The 17,949-nt window shown below is 42.1% G+C and overlaps 1 protein-coding gene across 1 annotated transcript in view; it reads left to right on the top strand.

Annotated features, from left to right (window-relative positions):
- LMBRD1 (LMBR1 domain containing 1) overlaps positions 1-14,182 on the top strand; it is a 2,226,796-nt gene extending 2,212,614 nt beyond the window's left edge. Inside the window, exon 16 of the mRNA XM_044063893.1 lies at positions 13,388-14,182. Coding sequence (XP_043919828.1) covers positions 13,388-13,498 — 111 coding nt within the window. The 3' untranslated portion in view covers positions 13,499-14,182. The remainder of the gene's footprint in view (positions 1-13,387) is intronic.
- The last annotated feature ends 3,767 nt before the right edge of the window (positions 14,183-17,949 follow it).

Below are 17,949 nucleotides of genomic sequence, written 5' to 3'. Positions count from 1 at the left end.
CCTCGGTGCTTCGGCTCTTGACAGTTTGGGGCCGGTATTATTATACTCTGCTTCCTTTTCTCAGGTGGTCATGTCCACCGGGAATGGGGAGGAGGCATTTTCCAGCCCTTAGGCCTTCCAGGTAGTAGAGAGGACCTGTTCCACTGCTGGAGCTGCCTCCTCTGCTCTCCAGGGCCCTTTCCAGCTCCTCTTGTCTCTGAGGCTTGAACCTTCTCAGCCTGCTCCCAGTCAGCCCTCACATAGCCTTCAAGGGGGAGTTACCCCACTCGGGGTCCCCTACTCTTCCAAGTCCTCCCCCAAGCCCCCCTCAGAGGATGTGCCCCAAAAGTGGACGTGCAGGAGGAGGCACCTAGACTTGCCAATAGTCTCTCACCTAAGATACGGACCCCAATGAAGGGGACGGGTCCCCCAGATCTCCGCTCGAAGATGTATCCTTCAGGGACATCCTGCAGATCCTTAAATTGAAGAGTAGATGGTCTTCCCAACCACCATCCTCCGAGGAGTCCATGTTACTAAAGTCGTTCAGGATGAGAACATCTACCACCTGGATCGCCCCCGCTGACAAACTGATAGACATTATTGCCAGCAAGGAATGGCAGGAGCCCGATGTGCAGCCAGTGACCAAAAGAGCAGACAAATTCTTAAGCCAATCCACAGATGGACAGTTCTGGTCAAAATGGGTTCCAGTCAATGCTGTCATGGTAGCTGCTGTCACTAAAAAGTTGTTGGTGGATCAGAGAACATCTGTCCATCCCCCAGTTGAGAATCCTGGGCGATTGGCAGACATGGAAAGAATGTTTTCCCCTCAGCTACATGTGGTCTGAGGGCACTTAATTACTTGGCACACTTCACCCACCTCCAAAGGGATTTGGCTACAGAACTCACCACTTCCCTTTCTGAGTTGATGCCTGCCGAGGACTTGAACAAAGTGTCTCCCAAGCTGTCCACTTTTGTGTCCCTCACTATTTCCTCAATGAGGTTGAGTTCCAATGCTGCGGAAGGCACCTCTCAAGTGGCAGGCATAGGCATTGCTATTCAGCATTTCACCTGGCTGCACTTATGCTGGTTTGCAGAATCCTTTAAAGTGTCCTTAACCAATGCCCCCTTTGATGTGTTCACTCTCTTGGGTCCATCAGTCAGAAACTCACTGACCTATAGTGAGCAGGAAGGGAAGACCTTGTCAACTGTGGGAATCAGTTTTCTACCCTTCAGTGGTCCTTTTCTAAAACACAAAGAGGGATCAAGAAATTGTGGTTCTGAAAGGTGCATTCTTCCTTTCAGGAGGCTTAGGATGAACCTTCTTCTAGAGGTCGCAGGAGAGGGTTCAATGTTAGAAGCCACCCTAGAGGCAGAGGGGGTCTGCAAAATCAGGGGTCAAGAGAAGCCCTTCCAGCACTCCTGATGCATTGCCAGACTGTTCTGCCCTGCAGGCAGTCAGGGTTCAATTGTCTGTGCACCCTTTGGCCTGGGAAAACATCACAAGAGATTGGCGGGTGCTAAGCATTACTCCCAGAGGTTATTTTATTCCCTTTTCCCACATCCCCCAGTCAGAAAACCTCTCTCTGATGTGCCACCCCATCAGAGGGAGTTAGCTCAGCAAGAAGTGCCCAAGCTTCTTCAGAACAAAGCCATCCAAGAGGTCCCGCCATGACAAAGAAGATCCGGAACTTACTCTGGCTTCTTTTTGTTTCGAATGAAAACGGGGAACTTATGTCCAATCTTGGATTTAAGCAAGTTGAATCTCTCCATCAAGAAGTCGTAGGTCGGGATGGTCACTGTAGAGTCCATAGTGCCATTTTTGCACAAGGATGAGCGGATGTGCTCTGTGGATCTCCAGGATGTGTACTAGTATATAAAAATAGACATGCACTCCTGGAGACATCTCTGCTTTTGTATAGGGGCCAGTCATTACCAGGTCAGGACGCTGCCCTTTAGTCTCACCACAGCCCCCTGGGTGTTCACCAAGTGCATGGCAGTGGTGGCAGCTCACCTGAGACTGCAGGGATTCCAGGTGTTTACTTACCCCGATGACTGGCTCTTCACAGCTCCCACAAAGTATCATCTGGTCACAGCCACTCAGTACCTTCTTTGCCTGTTCAACCAGCTAGGAATTAACGTGAATCTAACCAAGTGGAATTTGATTCCGACCCAGAACTTGGAGTTTATCGGCATCCAGCTAGACACTGTGTCAGATATTGAAGTGTTACCTCTGAGGCATGTACAGTTATCAGATCCTATGTTCATTGTCTCCTAGATCTGTCTCATCCTCAGGTCCAGTTCATTGTCAAGGCCTTGAGGTCCATGGCAGAAGCAATCTATTTGGTGCCGTTAGCCAGGTTTGATATGAGGGTGCTACAGTGGACTCTATTGGTGCAATGGTCTTCTCTGTCTCACTCATTGACAGCTTTCATCCACCTTACTCCGGGGTGCAGGTGTCATCTTCTTTGGTGGATTCAGTCTCCCGATGTCCTCGTGGGCAGACCCGTTTCTCCTCCTCCCAGTGCCACTGTGACCACGAACGTTTCCCTGCTGGGGTGGGCATTGCAAGGGAAAGACTGTCCAAGCTATGTGGTCCCCCAAGGAGACCAAACTGCACATAAACGTACTAGAGGTAAGGGCACTTCTCACGTTGCAAGCCTTTCAGGAATGCCTTCTTCTGGGTACCATTACAGTGAACGCAGACAACATGGCTGTTGTGTGGTACATCAGCAAACAGGGGGTCACATGCTCTTATCTGCTTTGTCATGAGGCCATGAGAGTATGGGTATGGGCAATGTTCTCTGGGTACTTTCTTTTTGCAGCGCACATTCCTGGGGAGACCAGTGTGCTAGCAAATAAGCTCAGAAGAACTATCTTGAGTCCTCAGAAGTGGCCCTGAATCCCTCAGTGGTGAGAGGCATCTTCCCTCACTGAGGTCAGCTGAGTTGCAATCTTTTTGCTTTCTCTCTCAATCACAAATGCAGCGGGTACTTAGCCCTATCCCTCAGCTGAGGAAGCCCCCCAGGGATGCTGTAGTTCATGATTGGCCTCTGGGTCTCCTTTACACTTAACCTCCTATACCTCTCATTCCCAGAATACTTCAGAAAGCTCGTCACCTCAAGGCTCCCGTGATCCTCATTACCCCTTCTGGCCTTGGCAGGTGTGGTTTCCCTCCTCAGGTCTCATTTGAAGTACCCTCCCCTTGGGTAATGGATCTCCTTATGGACCTGGTATCTCACCCCTCTTATCATCCAGTCCCAAACCTTCAGACGCTTCGTCTGACTGCGTTGTCTGTCCACTTCCCATAATCCTAAACCAGTCCAGGCTTGCCTCTCCAGTCAGAGACATTTATTTATTTATTTATTTAACATTTGTTTACCGGGAAAGTCCAACTTGAATGAAGCCAGTTTTCAGTGGAGGCCCAGGGAGAAACACGCCAGGCACATGTCTTTTTGAAACGTGGGAGGAAACCGGAGCACCCAGAGGAAACCCACACAAATGCAGGGAAGACATGCAGACTCCACACAAAAGGCACTCCAGCCAAGAATTGAACCAGAGAACCTCTTGCTGTGAGGCAACAACGCTACTGCTACACCACTGTTCCATCCAACTGCGACATCATTCTGGCCGCTCAGAAGGCCTCCACCAGAATGGTCTGTCATAGTAGATGGAAAAGATTTTCTATCTCTGCCAATCAGTGGAATCTGGATCCCTTTTTGGCTCCCATTCCAGATATTTTATTATTCTTTCTTCTCTCTTTCAGGATGGAGCCAGCTTCCCCACTATTAAGCTGCAGTTAGCGGCCATCTCTAATTTTCATGTTTGCGAGGAACCTACTTTTTCTTTTCGCATTTGTAAGACCTTATTGAAAAGTGTCTTCCTGCTACAGACTGCTATCAAAGATCCCTGTCCTCTTTGAGATCTTACCTTTGTGCTGCAGTCTCTTATGCAGAGTCCTTTTGAGCCTGCTGCAACTTGCACCATTACATTTTTGTATTGGAAGACCACCGTTTTGGTGGCTATAACCTCAGCAAGATGAGTTTGAGTTGCAGGCTCTCTCAATCAAGCCACCATACATGATTTTTCATAGAAGCAGAGTGGCTCTTTGACCTAATCCCTCTTTCATGCCCAAGGTAGCCACTGAAGCAAATTTGAAACAAACCATTCAGTTGCCAATTTTCTTTCCCATCCATTCCAGTAAAGGAGAGTATATGCTGCATACACTTGACATATTTAGACAGTTATGATTCTATTTAGACAGGACAAAGAGTTTTTGCAAATCTGATCAACTGTTCATGGACTTCTCTTAACAGACTGGGTCTGGCGGTGTCCAAGATTACAATATCTCATTGGATATCCCATTGTATTTCTATGGTTTATTCTTCTAAGGGATTGCCTTTACCAGGACCTGTCAGAGCTCATTCCACGAGATCTGTGGCTATGTCATCTGCCTATTTAGCCCAACATTCTGTAGATGGGATTTACACAGGAGCCACCTGGTCTGCTCCTCACACCTTCATTACAAACTTGACCTAGTCTCCAGGAATAGGGCTTCCTTTTGTTCCACAGTTTTTCCGCATGTCCTTCCATAAGGCCACCCAGGACTGTATGATAGCTGGGTATTCTGACCCAGAAGTGAGGAATAGTGACATGGATAACATCAGATAATGAGTTATGTACTTACTATAACTTAGCATCTGTGTTATCCTATGTCACTATTCATCACTTTCCCTCCCTTCTTCCCTCATATTGTTGGATCTAGAAGAAGTGGAGATGTCCTGCCTGGTGATCCAGGTCTACTCTAGCTGTCTCTAGCTTTGGGGCAGACTCAATTTGAGGGGTTAGAGGGCAGCAAGGGATTATGGAAGTGGGAGGAGCTTGAGCTTACGATCTGTCTGAGAAGTTGCCAGCTCGGATCTGAGGTTGGATCCCATGACTCAGAAGTGATGATTAGTGACACAGAATAACACAGATGCTAAGTTATGCTCTTTCTGTATATCATGGTATTAGGTACTTCATATTCTTCTACCATTAAGATGAATGACATATCTGAAAACCTAACCAAGTTGTAAAACATACAATCCTTTCTAACCCCCCCCCCCCCGGTCTAGCCCTTATAATAAACAAATTTACAGGTAAGGACCTCAAGAAACGCACGTTATAACTTAAATAAGCCATCTAAGCAAACATTATCATATGTTAACACTAGGATGTCAGGTGTGATTGTCCAATATTTCTGGATATGGGCCCTTCCCCCATTTCATTCTTACCATTATATGCAATATTAAATTCATGTAAATTCAATGGAAAAGTCAACACTTTCTTTATTAAAAGTGGAACCACTTCCTGTTGCCCTAGCCTTACAGTGTAAAACTGGATATAACAAAGTAAGAAAACAAGAATTAAATACAAAACAAAGCACAAAAAAACAGGAGACAGGTGGTCCCAGCCCCATGGCACAGATGGATAAAACCGTTACTGTACCCCAGACAACCTGAGTTCACCTAGCAGCAAAGGTGCTAGATGGGCCAAGCAGGGAGAGAATGGGAGTAAGAGGCCATCATCAACTTGGCCATCCTGAGGTGGAGGGAGGCTGCATAAGCTTGCTGCAGTAGCAGTGCTGCAAGTGGTATTTCAGTTGTTCTGGAGGTTGAGCATGCACAGAAATGCATATGTACCTTCCAAGGGAACCATGGCATAGCTTCCAAGGCTGACACAGGGTGTTGGGGATTAGGGAGTACTTCCTGGCAGCGGTATTATGCTGCACCAGCATCCTCAGTTCCCTCACTGGCCCTGGTCTGAGTCAAGTTGAGCTCAGGACAGGCTAAGGAGGTCCAGTAGATCCAGGGAATGAGGAGAGGATCTGATGGCACCTGATGGTCAGCTCCTGGGAGGAAGGTAAGAGAAAAAATTAAAAGGGAAGCCAGAGGGAACAATTCAAGGTTAATCAAGTAATTAACCTATATAATGTTCTTCCAGCACAATTCTGCATTTTAACCATTAGGGGGTTAAGTGTCAGACTATAAATAGAAAGTGCCATCTTTGTACTTTAATAGAGATTCCAAGTCATGTTTATGTATTTCAGCATTATTTGGATGCAAAAGAATTCCAGCTTTAAAGTAAAAACTTAACCAATTTGACATATCTGAAGTACTTATTTATTGGGTTAGTTGCATTTTTTTTCTTTGTGTAGTATTTTAAGATGTTGTTTAAATCTGGCAGTATGATCTTACCCTTGTTCTGTCCTTCAATAGGCAAGATCAGTGCTGCAAAAAGTAGTATAAATAATAGCACAAGTACATTTTTCATCTCCATTCATCTGTAGCCTTATGGTGCCTGTGTCTGCTGTTTAGATTATAAAATAGGAGAAATAAATTGGATTTGTGTTGTCATGTCTTTAATGCTTAACCCTTTGGAGAAAAAGATGGTACAATTTCTAGAACAACTCAAGACAATTTTTTTTCATACATTCATCAGTATAAAGATTAAATTCAGTAGCAAAATCATTTGCACATTATAATGACAAAATATTTGCATTGAACTGTACTTGATTCGATATAAGCTGACCAGGATGTCTCCTGTACATCGCACGTATACTCCTTATTCTGTAAGAGAGTTATTAAATTATGTAGTCTCTCCCAAAAAAAAAATCATTCCAGTATTTATAAGTCCAATGTGCATAAAGTAATTTAATAAAGTGCCTGACTTTATTTGCATTAATATGTTCTGATGTAAATATAAATTTCTTTGTGACTAATTGCACTTTCTTGCAAGTGCAGGTATGTATAAATAGCTTGATAAATAAAGGAACAAATGTCCATTTTCGTCTCACCAAGCAGATGAGCATAAGAATGTTGTATCTGTAATGTTAATGGTAACCTTGTCAAGATATTTGCTTAATGAAGAGGATGCCCTATTAAGATACAGGAAAAGTCATCATCATCTTCTTTCAGCTGTTCCCGTTAGGGGTCGCCACAGTGGATCATCTGTTTCCATTTCTTCCTGTCCTCTGCATCATGCTCTTTCACACCAACGGCCTGCATGTACTCTCTCACCACATCCATAAACCTTATCTTAGGCCTTCCTCTTTTCCTTTTACCTGGCAGCTCCATCCTTTGCATCCTTTTCCCAATATACCCAGCATCCCTCCTCAGCACATGTCCAAAACAATGCAATCTCGCCTCTCTTGCTTTGTCTCCAAACTGTCCAACCTGAGCTGACCCTCTAATATACTGATTCCTAATCCTGTCCATCCTAGTCACACCCAGTGCAAATCTTAACATCTTTAACTCTGCCACATCCAGCTCTGACTCCTGCCTTTTTGTCAATGCCACCGTCTCCAACCCATATAACATAGCTGGTCTCACTACCCTCTTGTAGACCTTCCCTTTCACTCTTACTGGTACCCGTCTGTCACAAATCACTCCTGACACTCTTCTCCACCCATTCCACCCTGCCTGTACTCTCTTCTCCACCTCTCTTCCACACTTACCATTACTCTGAACTGTTGATCCCAAGTACTTAAACTCATCCACCTTTACGAACTCTACTCCCTGCATCCTCAACATTCCTCTACCCTCCCTCTCATTTACACACATATATTCTGTTTTAGCCCTGTTAACCTTCATTCCTCTCCTCTCTAAAGCATATCTCCACCTCTCCAGGGTCTTCTCAACCTGGTCCCTACTTTCACTACATATCACAATGTCATCTGCAAACATTATTGTCCACGGGGCCTCCTGTCTGATCTCATCTGTCAACCTGTCCATCACCACTGCAAATAAGAAAGGGCTCAGATCTGATCCTTGATATAATCCCACCTCCACCTTAAATGTATCTGTCACTCCCACCGCAGTCCTCACCAATGTCACACTACCCTCGTACATATCCTGTACCACTCTTACATACTTCTCTGCCACTCCCGACTTCCTCATACAATACCACAACTCCTCTCTAGGCACCCTGTCATATGCTTTCTCTAAGTCCACAAAGACACAATGCAACTCCTTCTGACCTTCTCTGTATTTCTCCAGCAACACTCTCAGAGTAAACATTGCATCTGTAGTGCTCTTTCCTGGCATGAAACCATACTGCTGATCACTAATCATCACCTCCCTTCTTAACCTAGCTTCCACTAGTCTTTCCCATAACTTCAAGCTGTGACTGATCAATTGTATCCCTCTGTAGTTACTGCAGGTCTGCACATCACCCTTATTCTTAAAGATAGGTACCAAAACACTTTTTCTCCACTCCTCCAGCATCCTTTGACTTTCCAAAATTTCATTAAACAATCTGGTTAAAAATTCCACTGCCATTTCTCCTAAGCACCTCCATGCTTCCACTGGTATGTCATCTGGGCCAACAGCCTTTCCATTCTTCATCCTCTTCATAGCTGTCCTTACTTCCTCCTTGCTAATCTGTTTCACTTCCTGATTCACTATCCCCACATCATCCAACCTTCTCTCTCTCTCATTCTCTTCATTCATCAGCTCTTCAAAGTACTCTTTTCATCTACTCAACACACTCTCCTCACTTGTGAGTATGTTTCCCACACTATCCTTTATCACCCTTACCTGCTGCACATCTTTCCCAGCTCTGTCCCTCTGTCTAGCCAATCGGTACAGGTCCTTTTCTCCTTCTTTAGTGTCCAATCTCTCATACAACTCTCCATATGCCTTATCCTTCGCCACCTCTATCTTTACTATGCGCCTCATCTCCTTATACTCATGTCTACTTTCTTCATCTCTTTGACAATCCCACTTCTTCTTCGCCAGCCTCTTCCTCTGTATACTCTCCTGTACTTCCTCATTCCACCACCAGGTCTCCTTGTCATCCTTCCTCTGTCCAGATGTCACACCAAGCACCTTTCTAGCAGTCTCCCTTACTAGCTCTGCTGTAGTTACCCAGCTATGTGGTAACCCTTCACTGCCTCCCAGTGCCTGTCTTACTAAAAAGCAAAAAACTGCATGTGGCTTAAAAACAATGGGCTATAAAAGCTGTCAATTTAAATAGTAAATAATATCTGAAGTGTAATAAACTTTATTAAATGTAATAATATAAAGCAATAAATGCATTAATTCTTAAACCAGGTAGAAACTTCATCAGTTTTGCATTTATCCTAAGGCATTTGTTATAAATGGCTTGTGTTGATTCACTTGTTTGTGAACAACTAGTAAAAATCCAACAAAAAGTTAGAGTTTTGACAAAGGTTAGTTATAGAAAACTTGGGAATTATCTAGAAAATCAGTTGTGTTCATATTAAACATCACTTGTGTGCATGGTATGATGAAGTCCTTATTGCTGATAAAAGAGGTAACCATTATTTGTACTTTTAATAAAAGATGTGAGAGTTAGTTCACACACCTGAATCACTTGTGTTTTTTTAAAGGATGTCAGCTGGAGATTTATATTAAACTGCAGTGCTTCCTTCTGGAATATCTGTCTCAGTCAACTGTTTCTGTTCAGCACTATAACTTTGATTGCCATTTTGTAGGCAGATCTTTCCCTGGCAAGACTGTTCTGAAAGGCACATTAGTGTGGTAATTTCCTTTCATCATCTTGTCTTGTGTCCTTCTGTTTAATGAGTGGCATATGCATTACTAATTGAAACCACTTCAAGGAAAAGTGAATACTGACCATACAGGAATATCTTTGAAATGATTTCTAAGGTATATCGCCATTTCAGCACTTCAGTGACAAATGCAGATAAGACTCTTGTCATGAGTGGAATCTTTCCTTCACCAAGATTGATGCCTTGGTACAAATAAAAAGGTAGTTATCTTCAACAATTAGCTGAATAGTTGGTGTCATTCTAGGAGGAATAGGCATTGTCAGCATTGGACTAGACAGTTTATATTCCAACTTGTTTCATAAGGGATGTCTTGTGTGTCTCATTCAATGTCTTCTGCATACTATCTGGTGCATTTGCCACATCCCTAGTGCCTTTTTTACACACAGTCCAATTAATGGACATTACAGTGTAACAAATACATCAACCCCCAATTTAGACCATATTAAAGTGTCTCTTATTTGTACCAGAAGTCAAAACAACAACTTTCCCGATCTTGAGGCTGTTATACATCTGAAACATATCCATGTTTCTGTAGTTACTGAGACTTGTTTTAAATGTAAAAAAAAGGCACTCCCTTCATACCTGGGTGTTATACATACCATGCATTTAGCCCAGTTGGTAACTGTGGTGGCATTTCCATATTTGTCAAGAATCATATCACATCCAAATACCCACAAATAGAACTGTACATCACCATAAATAAGACAAGCAACCAAATTACAGCCTGCCAAAGAACTCTCTCCATGTCCCCAGATGATCATGCTGGAAGATGCATTTCCAAATTATAGCCTGCTTCAAGATGCTGTCCGTGTCCCCAAGTGATCATGCTAAATTTCTGAAAATATTTGAAGAACTACCAATTAACAACTCTCTTATTTTGGAAGACTTTAACTACTTCACAATTAACTGCAGCAAATTTACCTCAATTGTAGAGTATGTCCAGAGATTCTTAGACTTGATTACCCAAAAATCCTTGGCACAGATAGTTAATCAACCCATCAGAGGACATAATGTTCTGGACACGGTCCTTACAAATTTAGACTGTGTATGCGCTGTTCCCCTGATCTCTCCTTCCCCAGTTAATTTAGGCCATAAACTTGTAACATTTGCTTTCAAAGTCACCACAACACCTGAAACATCTCTGAATTTAAGGACATCAAACAGGTAAGCCTCATATAATTATACAATAAAGTCTGCAAAATTCACTTATGACAGCTTCAGCCTGGATGCTAACACTGCTTCTCAAAGGACTGCTATGCCAAAATAAATGCACAGAATTAGCAATCCCAGACAGAGCAAGATAACAATAGCAAATTCAAACATAACCCACCATGTGGTCGACCAAGATAAATACATTTTACAAAAGTAAAACATCTTAAATTATTAAGCAGATTCCAAAATTCCTCATAACACGTATAGTATACAGTATATTACCAGGGATCTGAAAAATACTATTATGACTAGTAAAAAAAAAACACAAAAGCTTTAGAAACCAAGGATAACTTCAAGTCCTTCTTTAAGTACATTAGGAAACTAAGGAATAACACCCAACAAAACTCTTCATCCTAAACAGGACCACCCAGTGCAGTGCAGTAGACATTGCCTGTATACTACCTAGTAAGATTTGTGCAAACCTCACTCCTGTAACAAGTATCCAAAGTCTACATATACCATACTCCCTCACCAAGGTTCTGAGAGTGCTATCAAAGACCAAAATATACTTCCTCTGTTGGACCTGGCAGTAGTGATAAACATGCCTTTACTGGACATTTCCTTAAATTGTTTAACATAAACATATTCACAGGAGTTGTTCTCAAATTCTGGTGTACCACAGTGGTGATGGCCCCCCACAAGCATGGTCCTACCAGAAACCCCAGTGATTATAAACCAGTTAACCTTATCATCCTGATCTGCAAAGCTGTGATAAATATAAGTGATATAAATTATGATATAAAACGTCATATTAGAGACTCAACAGTTCCGTTTCATCAAAGCGGGATCCTGGCTATTGAATATAGTTAACTTCTTTGAATGCATTAAACAGGATATTGACACAGTATATCTTGGCCTGGCCAAAGCATTTGACACCACACCCCACACTGGCATTGTAAGTAGACTATATGCTTTAGATATAGTTCCTTATGTGCTAAGACAGGTAGCAAACTGGCTAAATGACAGCACCCACACACTTCATAGTGGCAGATGCCTCATCAGAAAGTCTGACAACAGTTAATGAAGTCACTCAGGGTTCTGTACTAAGTTCCATCCTTTTCAGCATTTACTTCTGTAATCTTCAAGCTGAAATTTGGGACATCTGGTCATCTAAGTTTGCAGATAACTGGATACTGAGTGTTATTGTCACAACCCTCTCTGACACTTTTACAATTCAGAGAGAACTTATCTTACTAAATACCTGATGTACTGAAAATTAGTACTGTTGGTTACACACCACTCACCTGTAGTGCAGAATGCTGTGGGTTTTATTCCTACACCAGGTAGATCTATTGCTGATACTGCAGTGCAACATAAGGGAGGTGCTGCTGTCCTGAGTGTACCATCCTTCAGATGAGATGTTAAACTGAGGCCCCACGTGCTTGAGTTGGTGGTAGCTCAGATGGATAGAAAAGATCACACGGCACTTGCCAAAAAAAAGTATGGGAAGTTCCCCAATACACTGGCCAAATTTCCCCTAGCAGTATAAATTTCAGCACAAGTCTTCCTTGAAAAGAGGCTACTAGCTAGTGGAACTAACCTGGCCAACAAAGAATAAATAAATAAATTAGAAAAAGTGGAGTTTCGTGTTTGGCAAACAGTCCCTAACCTCAGCACATAGTCAAGACAATACCCCTCTACTAAATGAAAATTAGTTGATCATCATGTGGCAACTGTAGGCAGAAAATCCTTCTACTTGGCACAAGTGATAGCCAGGCTTTATCACTGAAATCTAAAGATGTCATCATTCCCTTATATTCAACACCAATTTGAACAGTTATTGAGTATAGTGCTCCTTTTGGGATATGTCTCACCTGACATAAGTAACAACTTATAGAAGTCCCAGAAGTTCCAAACTAGGATTTTAGGCATAAAGACTCCAAGCTACCAATCATGGCTAGAAACTTTATCCCTTTATTCAGTGTCTTACAGAGTCTTGAGTTGTGACCTGTGCTTTACCCTCAGCACCCTTTTGTCTTTTATTTCCTATATTTCCATAGGTCTAATGGCTTAGCAAACACCAGAACCATGGACCTAAATCTTCACTGTCCAATTAATAGAACATGATGGGGGGGGGGGGGGAGAAAGAGATTCATTATGTAGTACCTCCATCATCAATGGAGTAAGCTGTCCCTGCAGATTAAGCAGTGCAGTGATGTGCGTTATCAAACAGGACGTAGATGACTAAATGGATACAGTCAAATTTTACGTGGGATTAACTGGCATGGGGTAGGTATTGACACAAGATGATATTGCCTTGAAACTCCTATGAGTCATGGAAAGACAGGGTGCTCTAGAGAAGATACTGATGCTGGCAAAGATCAAAGGCAAAAGAAGAAGGGTGCTTCATAGGCTAAGACTAATGGACAGCATTACTAAAGTAGTTAATACAGTTGCTGACAAGCCTGGTGTGTCATAGTCCTTGAGGTCAAAGAGTCTGATTCTGCTAAATGCCATCATCTTCCCTGGCTCAAGCTTACACAACATTTGAGTAGTTTTAAGGAGTACACCTAGCACAGACAGATCACTTATCAGTTAAATTTGTAGCAACCTGTAGTCTTTCTAATTTCTTTTTGAATGTCCATAAATGTCAGTGGTAATTTTTATATTTTTGTGTTTTTGCAGGTCTTTCTGATTGGATTAGTTGTATCATGCTGCAAAGGAAAGAAGTCCATGATTGATGAAGTAAATGACGATGATTCAGACTTGAGTGGTGATGAACTCTCTTATCCTTAAGTGCATGAAAACAACAATTTAGTAGACATAAACTGAGCCTGGAATATTAAAGATGAAGCTTATAATAAAGTGTAACATTACCTGAATCAAAATGGCAGCTATGTTTACACTTTAGCTCTGCAAATGAAGGAGAAATGTGGAGAGTCGGGATGTGTAATCCACATAAAAATTGGGAGTAAACTAATTTGTGCCTTTGTTTTTGTATTGTGCTGTGATGTTTGCATTACTTTATCATGTTAATAAATAATGCTGTGAGTATATATTGTGATGCACTGAATTATAGTGTAAGAATATCCCTTGTATTGCTAGAATGTGGGCAAAATATTCATGACACTGTTGCAGAGAATACTGAAGAATTAGCAAGATCGCATTACATAATTTGATGCATGATAATGTTATTTCAAAATCTTGCAGTGTTAAAATTGGTTTTACTAAGTCAACATGGGTGGGGGGGGTTCACTGTGTTTACTGACTATAAATACCTCTTAGCCAGACTTGAAAGTTAATGTCCATTACTGTAAACCTATCAGGCTTGTAGAAACACAATCCAGAAAAAAAATGTGCTGTACCTTGACCACTTTTCTGCAGTATTCTGTTAAGGCAGTAGTTTGCATTTTCTCTTACAAGACTGAAGCACCATCTTCAGGCATGTGGTAAAATAAACTTTTTTTCTTCTAAAATTAAGTCTGCTTCAGATTAATGTTCTCTAACTTTTTTGCTGGAGCATAAACTTGATATGTTGTCTGAATCTATGTAATATAAATACATGGAACACCCTTGGCAGGCAGAGGTGTAGCTAGGAATTCTGGTGCTAAGTGCTGGCCCCTTTCTGGCTCCCCCTCAACTTTAAGTGGAACTGCAAAAAAAATCTTACATTTTAAACTATAGCTACCTGCTTGCTACATTTGTATCAAGCAGCTGCTTCAGTTTATGCCACACACTGAACACTAAAGCACTTCAGTTGTGAAAATAAATGCAATACTTGCATTAATTTTTAAATGCTCGTATTGCGCAGAAGACCAGTCAGCATGTGCTGATCACACCTCCTAACACTTTGTGCTTGGGACAGTTACCTCTTAGCACCACTGTAGTTGCATCTCTTAGGGCATGTCTGCAGCTGTGCTTATCCCCTTTTTTGTTCTATTTTTACATCTTTTTTGCCCTTGAAATACTGTTCAGCAGGATCTATGACCTAATTTATGATGTTAGGAAGTTGTATATAGCTTCTGACACTGCCATCTCTTTTCTGACACTCATACAGTTGATGATAAGTCCACCACATTCAGTACTTAAAAGCCCATCTTATAAATATGTGTATAGCCAACAGGTAACAAACCAAGACTAGTGCCAGCTTTGTCTTTACTGACTGTGAAAAGAGCACAGTATAAGGCACTGCCACAGGTGTAATTGATTCAGCCTGGTTATTTGCAGATGTTAGAGTGAGAATCTCCTGACCTACTTTGCTGCTGCAAATGTGGCAGTGGGTCAAAGCTCTTAGCAGTAATATCATCAAGAATGTTGCACTTGCAGTCCCAGATCTCAATGAGAGTACTGTCAGAAGGTCAGAAAAATGGTGGGTAGGGTACAGTCAGTCCTTTCCAGGTGCAGGTTCTCAGCAGAAATTACCCTGTAGTCCCCATGTGTATTGAGCCTGTCCTAGATTAACAGGGGCTGTAGGTCTCCCCCATTTGCAACTTGCGTGGATGATCAAAGCCCCGGAAGGCACAGAAGAAGTAATGCCCTTCTTTTCCCAATCTGGAATTTGTCTCATTGTGTAGCCGCTTGGCTATTCCCTGGTTGACTGGCCAGTGCTAGTGATTGATTTGATTCTGGAAAGTGATCTGATACGGCATCTAGTTACTTGACACTGAGCACTCTCCTGCTATAGTCTTGTTCCAGGCACATCAATTTTTGATGTCCCAGCTTGAGGGTTTCCACCAGAATTTCCTGCTGCAAAACTTCCAGATCATGGTCTTTATTTTAGACAGATGTTTGACTTCTGATGAGACCTGGGAATTTTAGCATGGGAATGAACCCATAGGCAGCATTGTCTGATGCCAGCATAGGGCATGGTGCTAGCCTTTCACATGTTTGAGATCTTAAACTCCTAACCTCCAGTTTGTATTCCTCATATGCTTATCACTGTGCAAGACCATACCCAAGCTTTTTTCCCCAGTGGAGATGGTGATGAAACTTCTGTCCACTCATGATCACCCTATAAGGAGTCTGAGGACACAAAGGATATGAACAAGACAGGGATGATGACTCCTTCCCACCCTTCAACTCCCCCAATGACCCCTCCATCATATTAGATTTATCGTTTATAAAGTTTGTTATGGATTGGTCTTTAGCCCCCTAATTACTTTTCACCAGAAGAACATCTTAGAAAGTAGCTGTGGCGCAAGGAAGAGGAAGCTTTGGTCTAGTTGTCAACAAGTATGCCATTAATGCAGCAGCACTTTAAGCACCTGAGGTTTCACTGAAAGTTGATACACTTTATAAGCCCTTGTTTGAGTGGTGCAAGACATTAACTAAGCATTTTCTAACAAACTTTTAGGTAATCTGCTCTGGCCTTCGTAAGGCCAAGAACCCACAAAATGTTTGCACTTTCCCTCCTGAGAGGGCATTTAAAGCCTTGGATAAGGCTGGTAAGAGTTACTCCTCTGCACCATTTGTGCTTGGAGCCCCCAGCCGTTCATGTTATTTGTCCAGATTGCAGTCCCTCGGGCACTGGAAAAGATTTCTTCTTTCTGTTATTTTGGGTTCAATGGAAATAGTTGTTCAGTCTAGTTAGTTCCAGAGTGTCCTTTCATGTAGCCCACTTCGGTTTTGACTGAGCTAATGTTTAAGGTAAGTTCACAGATTAGGCATGTGCCTTTGAAGGGTACCTTGTCAGAGGCTTTCTCCCTCCTTAATGAAGTACTCAGAAATTCCATTCTTGTCACACTTTTTAACAAGGAAAATTCTTATCAGCCAGTCTTAAGATCTGATCAGTGACTTTTTAAAGAGAAAGTATGCAGTTTCCACTTTAGAAGTACATTTTGATGTTCATCAGTTATGATCATTGCTGCAGGAGCCTAAACTATGTAGGTTATCTCCTGATAAAGCCAGCTTCCAAAACTTCATACCACCTTCCATATGCCCGAATCATTTGAGCTGAGCTGAGTAAAGGTCATGTTTGAGTGCCAAGCCCTACAGATCTTCCCTGGTGCTAAAGAGTGTGCTCCTTTGCTAGATGTAAGGATTGATTGTCAGCTAATACAGTTCTGTTGCTGGGCAGATAAGTTTTCTTTGGGGAAAAACATTTCCACATTAATTTTTTTCACAGAAAGTTACATTTTTTTCTGTAAAAAGCTGGGAAAAAGGTGTTTTATTGTCTTCTTCTGACTTTTGCACACTTTTAAATGAGGGTGTGGTAAAAAAAAGCTTTGACTACTTTTTCTCCAAAGATGTTATTTTACATTTCAGAGCAGCAGTAGGTGTTCACAGTGCTTTTACTGTTTTTTTTTTTTTCTCGTTTCTGAAAAAGTAACTTTTTTCCTCTCATACCTGTTTTACCGACTATTGCTGCTAAGCTAAACAGGGAATGGGCACCATTTTTGGCTTGACCATGGAACAACTTATGGTTCCTCAGTTGTACCTTCTTCTAGCCACTAAAAGAGAAAAATTGTTAAGCAGTCTTTGCCACCACAGCAGTGTAGTAGTTTACCTCAGCCACAGGTGGGCGACTCTACTAAGACCAGTGCTGGTTCCTCAGACCACTAACCTTTTTCTTCAGATCCCCTCTAGTCCCTTCAACCACTATGGTCTGAGGTTTAGACACATTCTCTGCACCTTTTTGGAGTGCCCTTAGCTGGCAAGGGAGAGACAATCTTGTCCCTCCTGGGAGAGGGGGAGGAAATGTGCATCTGCCTAGCCAAAATGTTGTGCCCATTCCTAGGGAGGTTGTTACTGACAATTATGGGTCTGTTTTGTTAGAACTTCCTGTCCAAAAGAAACAGAAAAGTAAACATATGTCTTCTCCTGTTTCATTTTCCCTGAACAGGAGTATTGTCTTAGGCTTAGCCCAGAGTCTAGTGCAGGCTGTTGACCCTTCTTTTAAAGTCTGTTTTTGGTAAGAGGAAAAAGGAACTCCTCACTCCCTGAAGGAGTTCAAGAGACTGAAGCTGTGCAAGATTGTGAAAGGACCGATGAAGTTTTATCTCCACAGATTACTGATTTCAGATTCTAAGGAGAGTGTGATATCTAATAGTCTCTTTGTAGCATTCTGTTTCTTTAATAATATTTCCAGAATGAATCATTTTTTCATTGGGAAAGCGTATCAACCCATCAGTAAATATGATTTTTTACAAATGGAATTTGCAGAATCTTCACCTGTTCCTCCACTTCTGTCTACCTTGGAGAATGTTTTTGTTACAGCCTGCAGTTTCTTTAATAACCTGCTGCCCTTT

This window comes from Protopterus annectens, chromosome 2.part2 (genome assembly GCF_019279795.1).
Source record: "Protopterus annectens isolate FY-2018-M chromosome 2.part2, PAN1.0, whole genome shotgun sequence".
NCBI lineage: Eukaryota > Metazoa > Chordata > Ceratodontiformes > Protopteridae > Protopterus > Protopterus annectens.
This window is presented reverse-complemented; position numbering and strand designations above follow the sequence as displayed.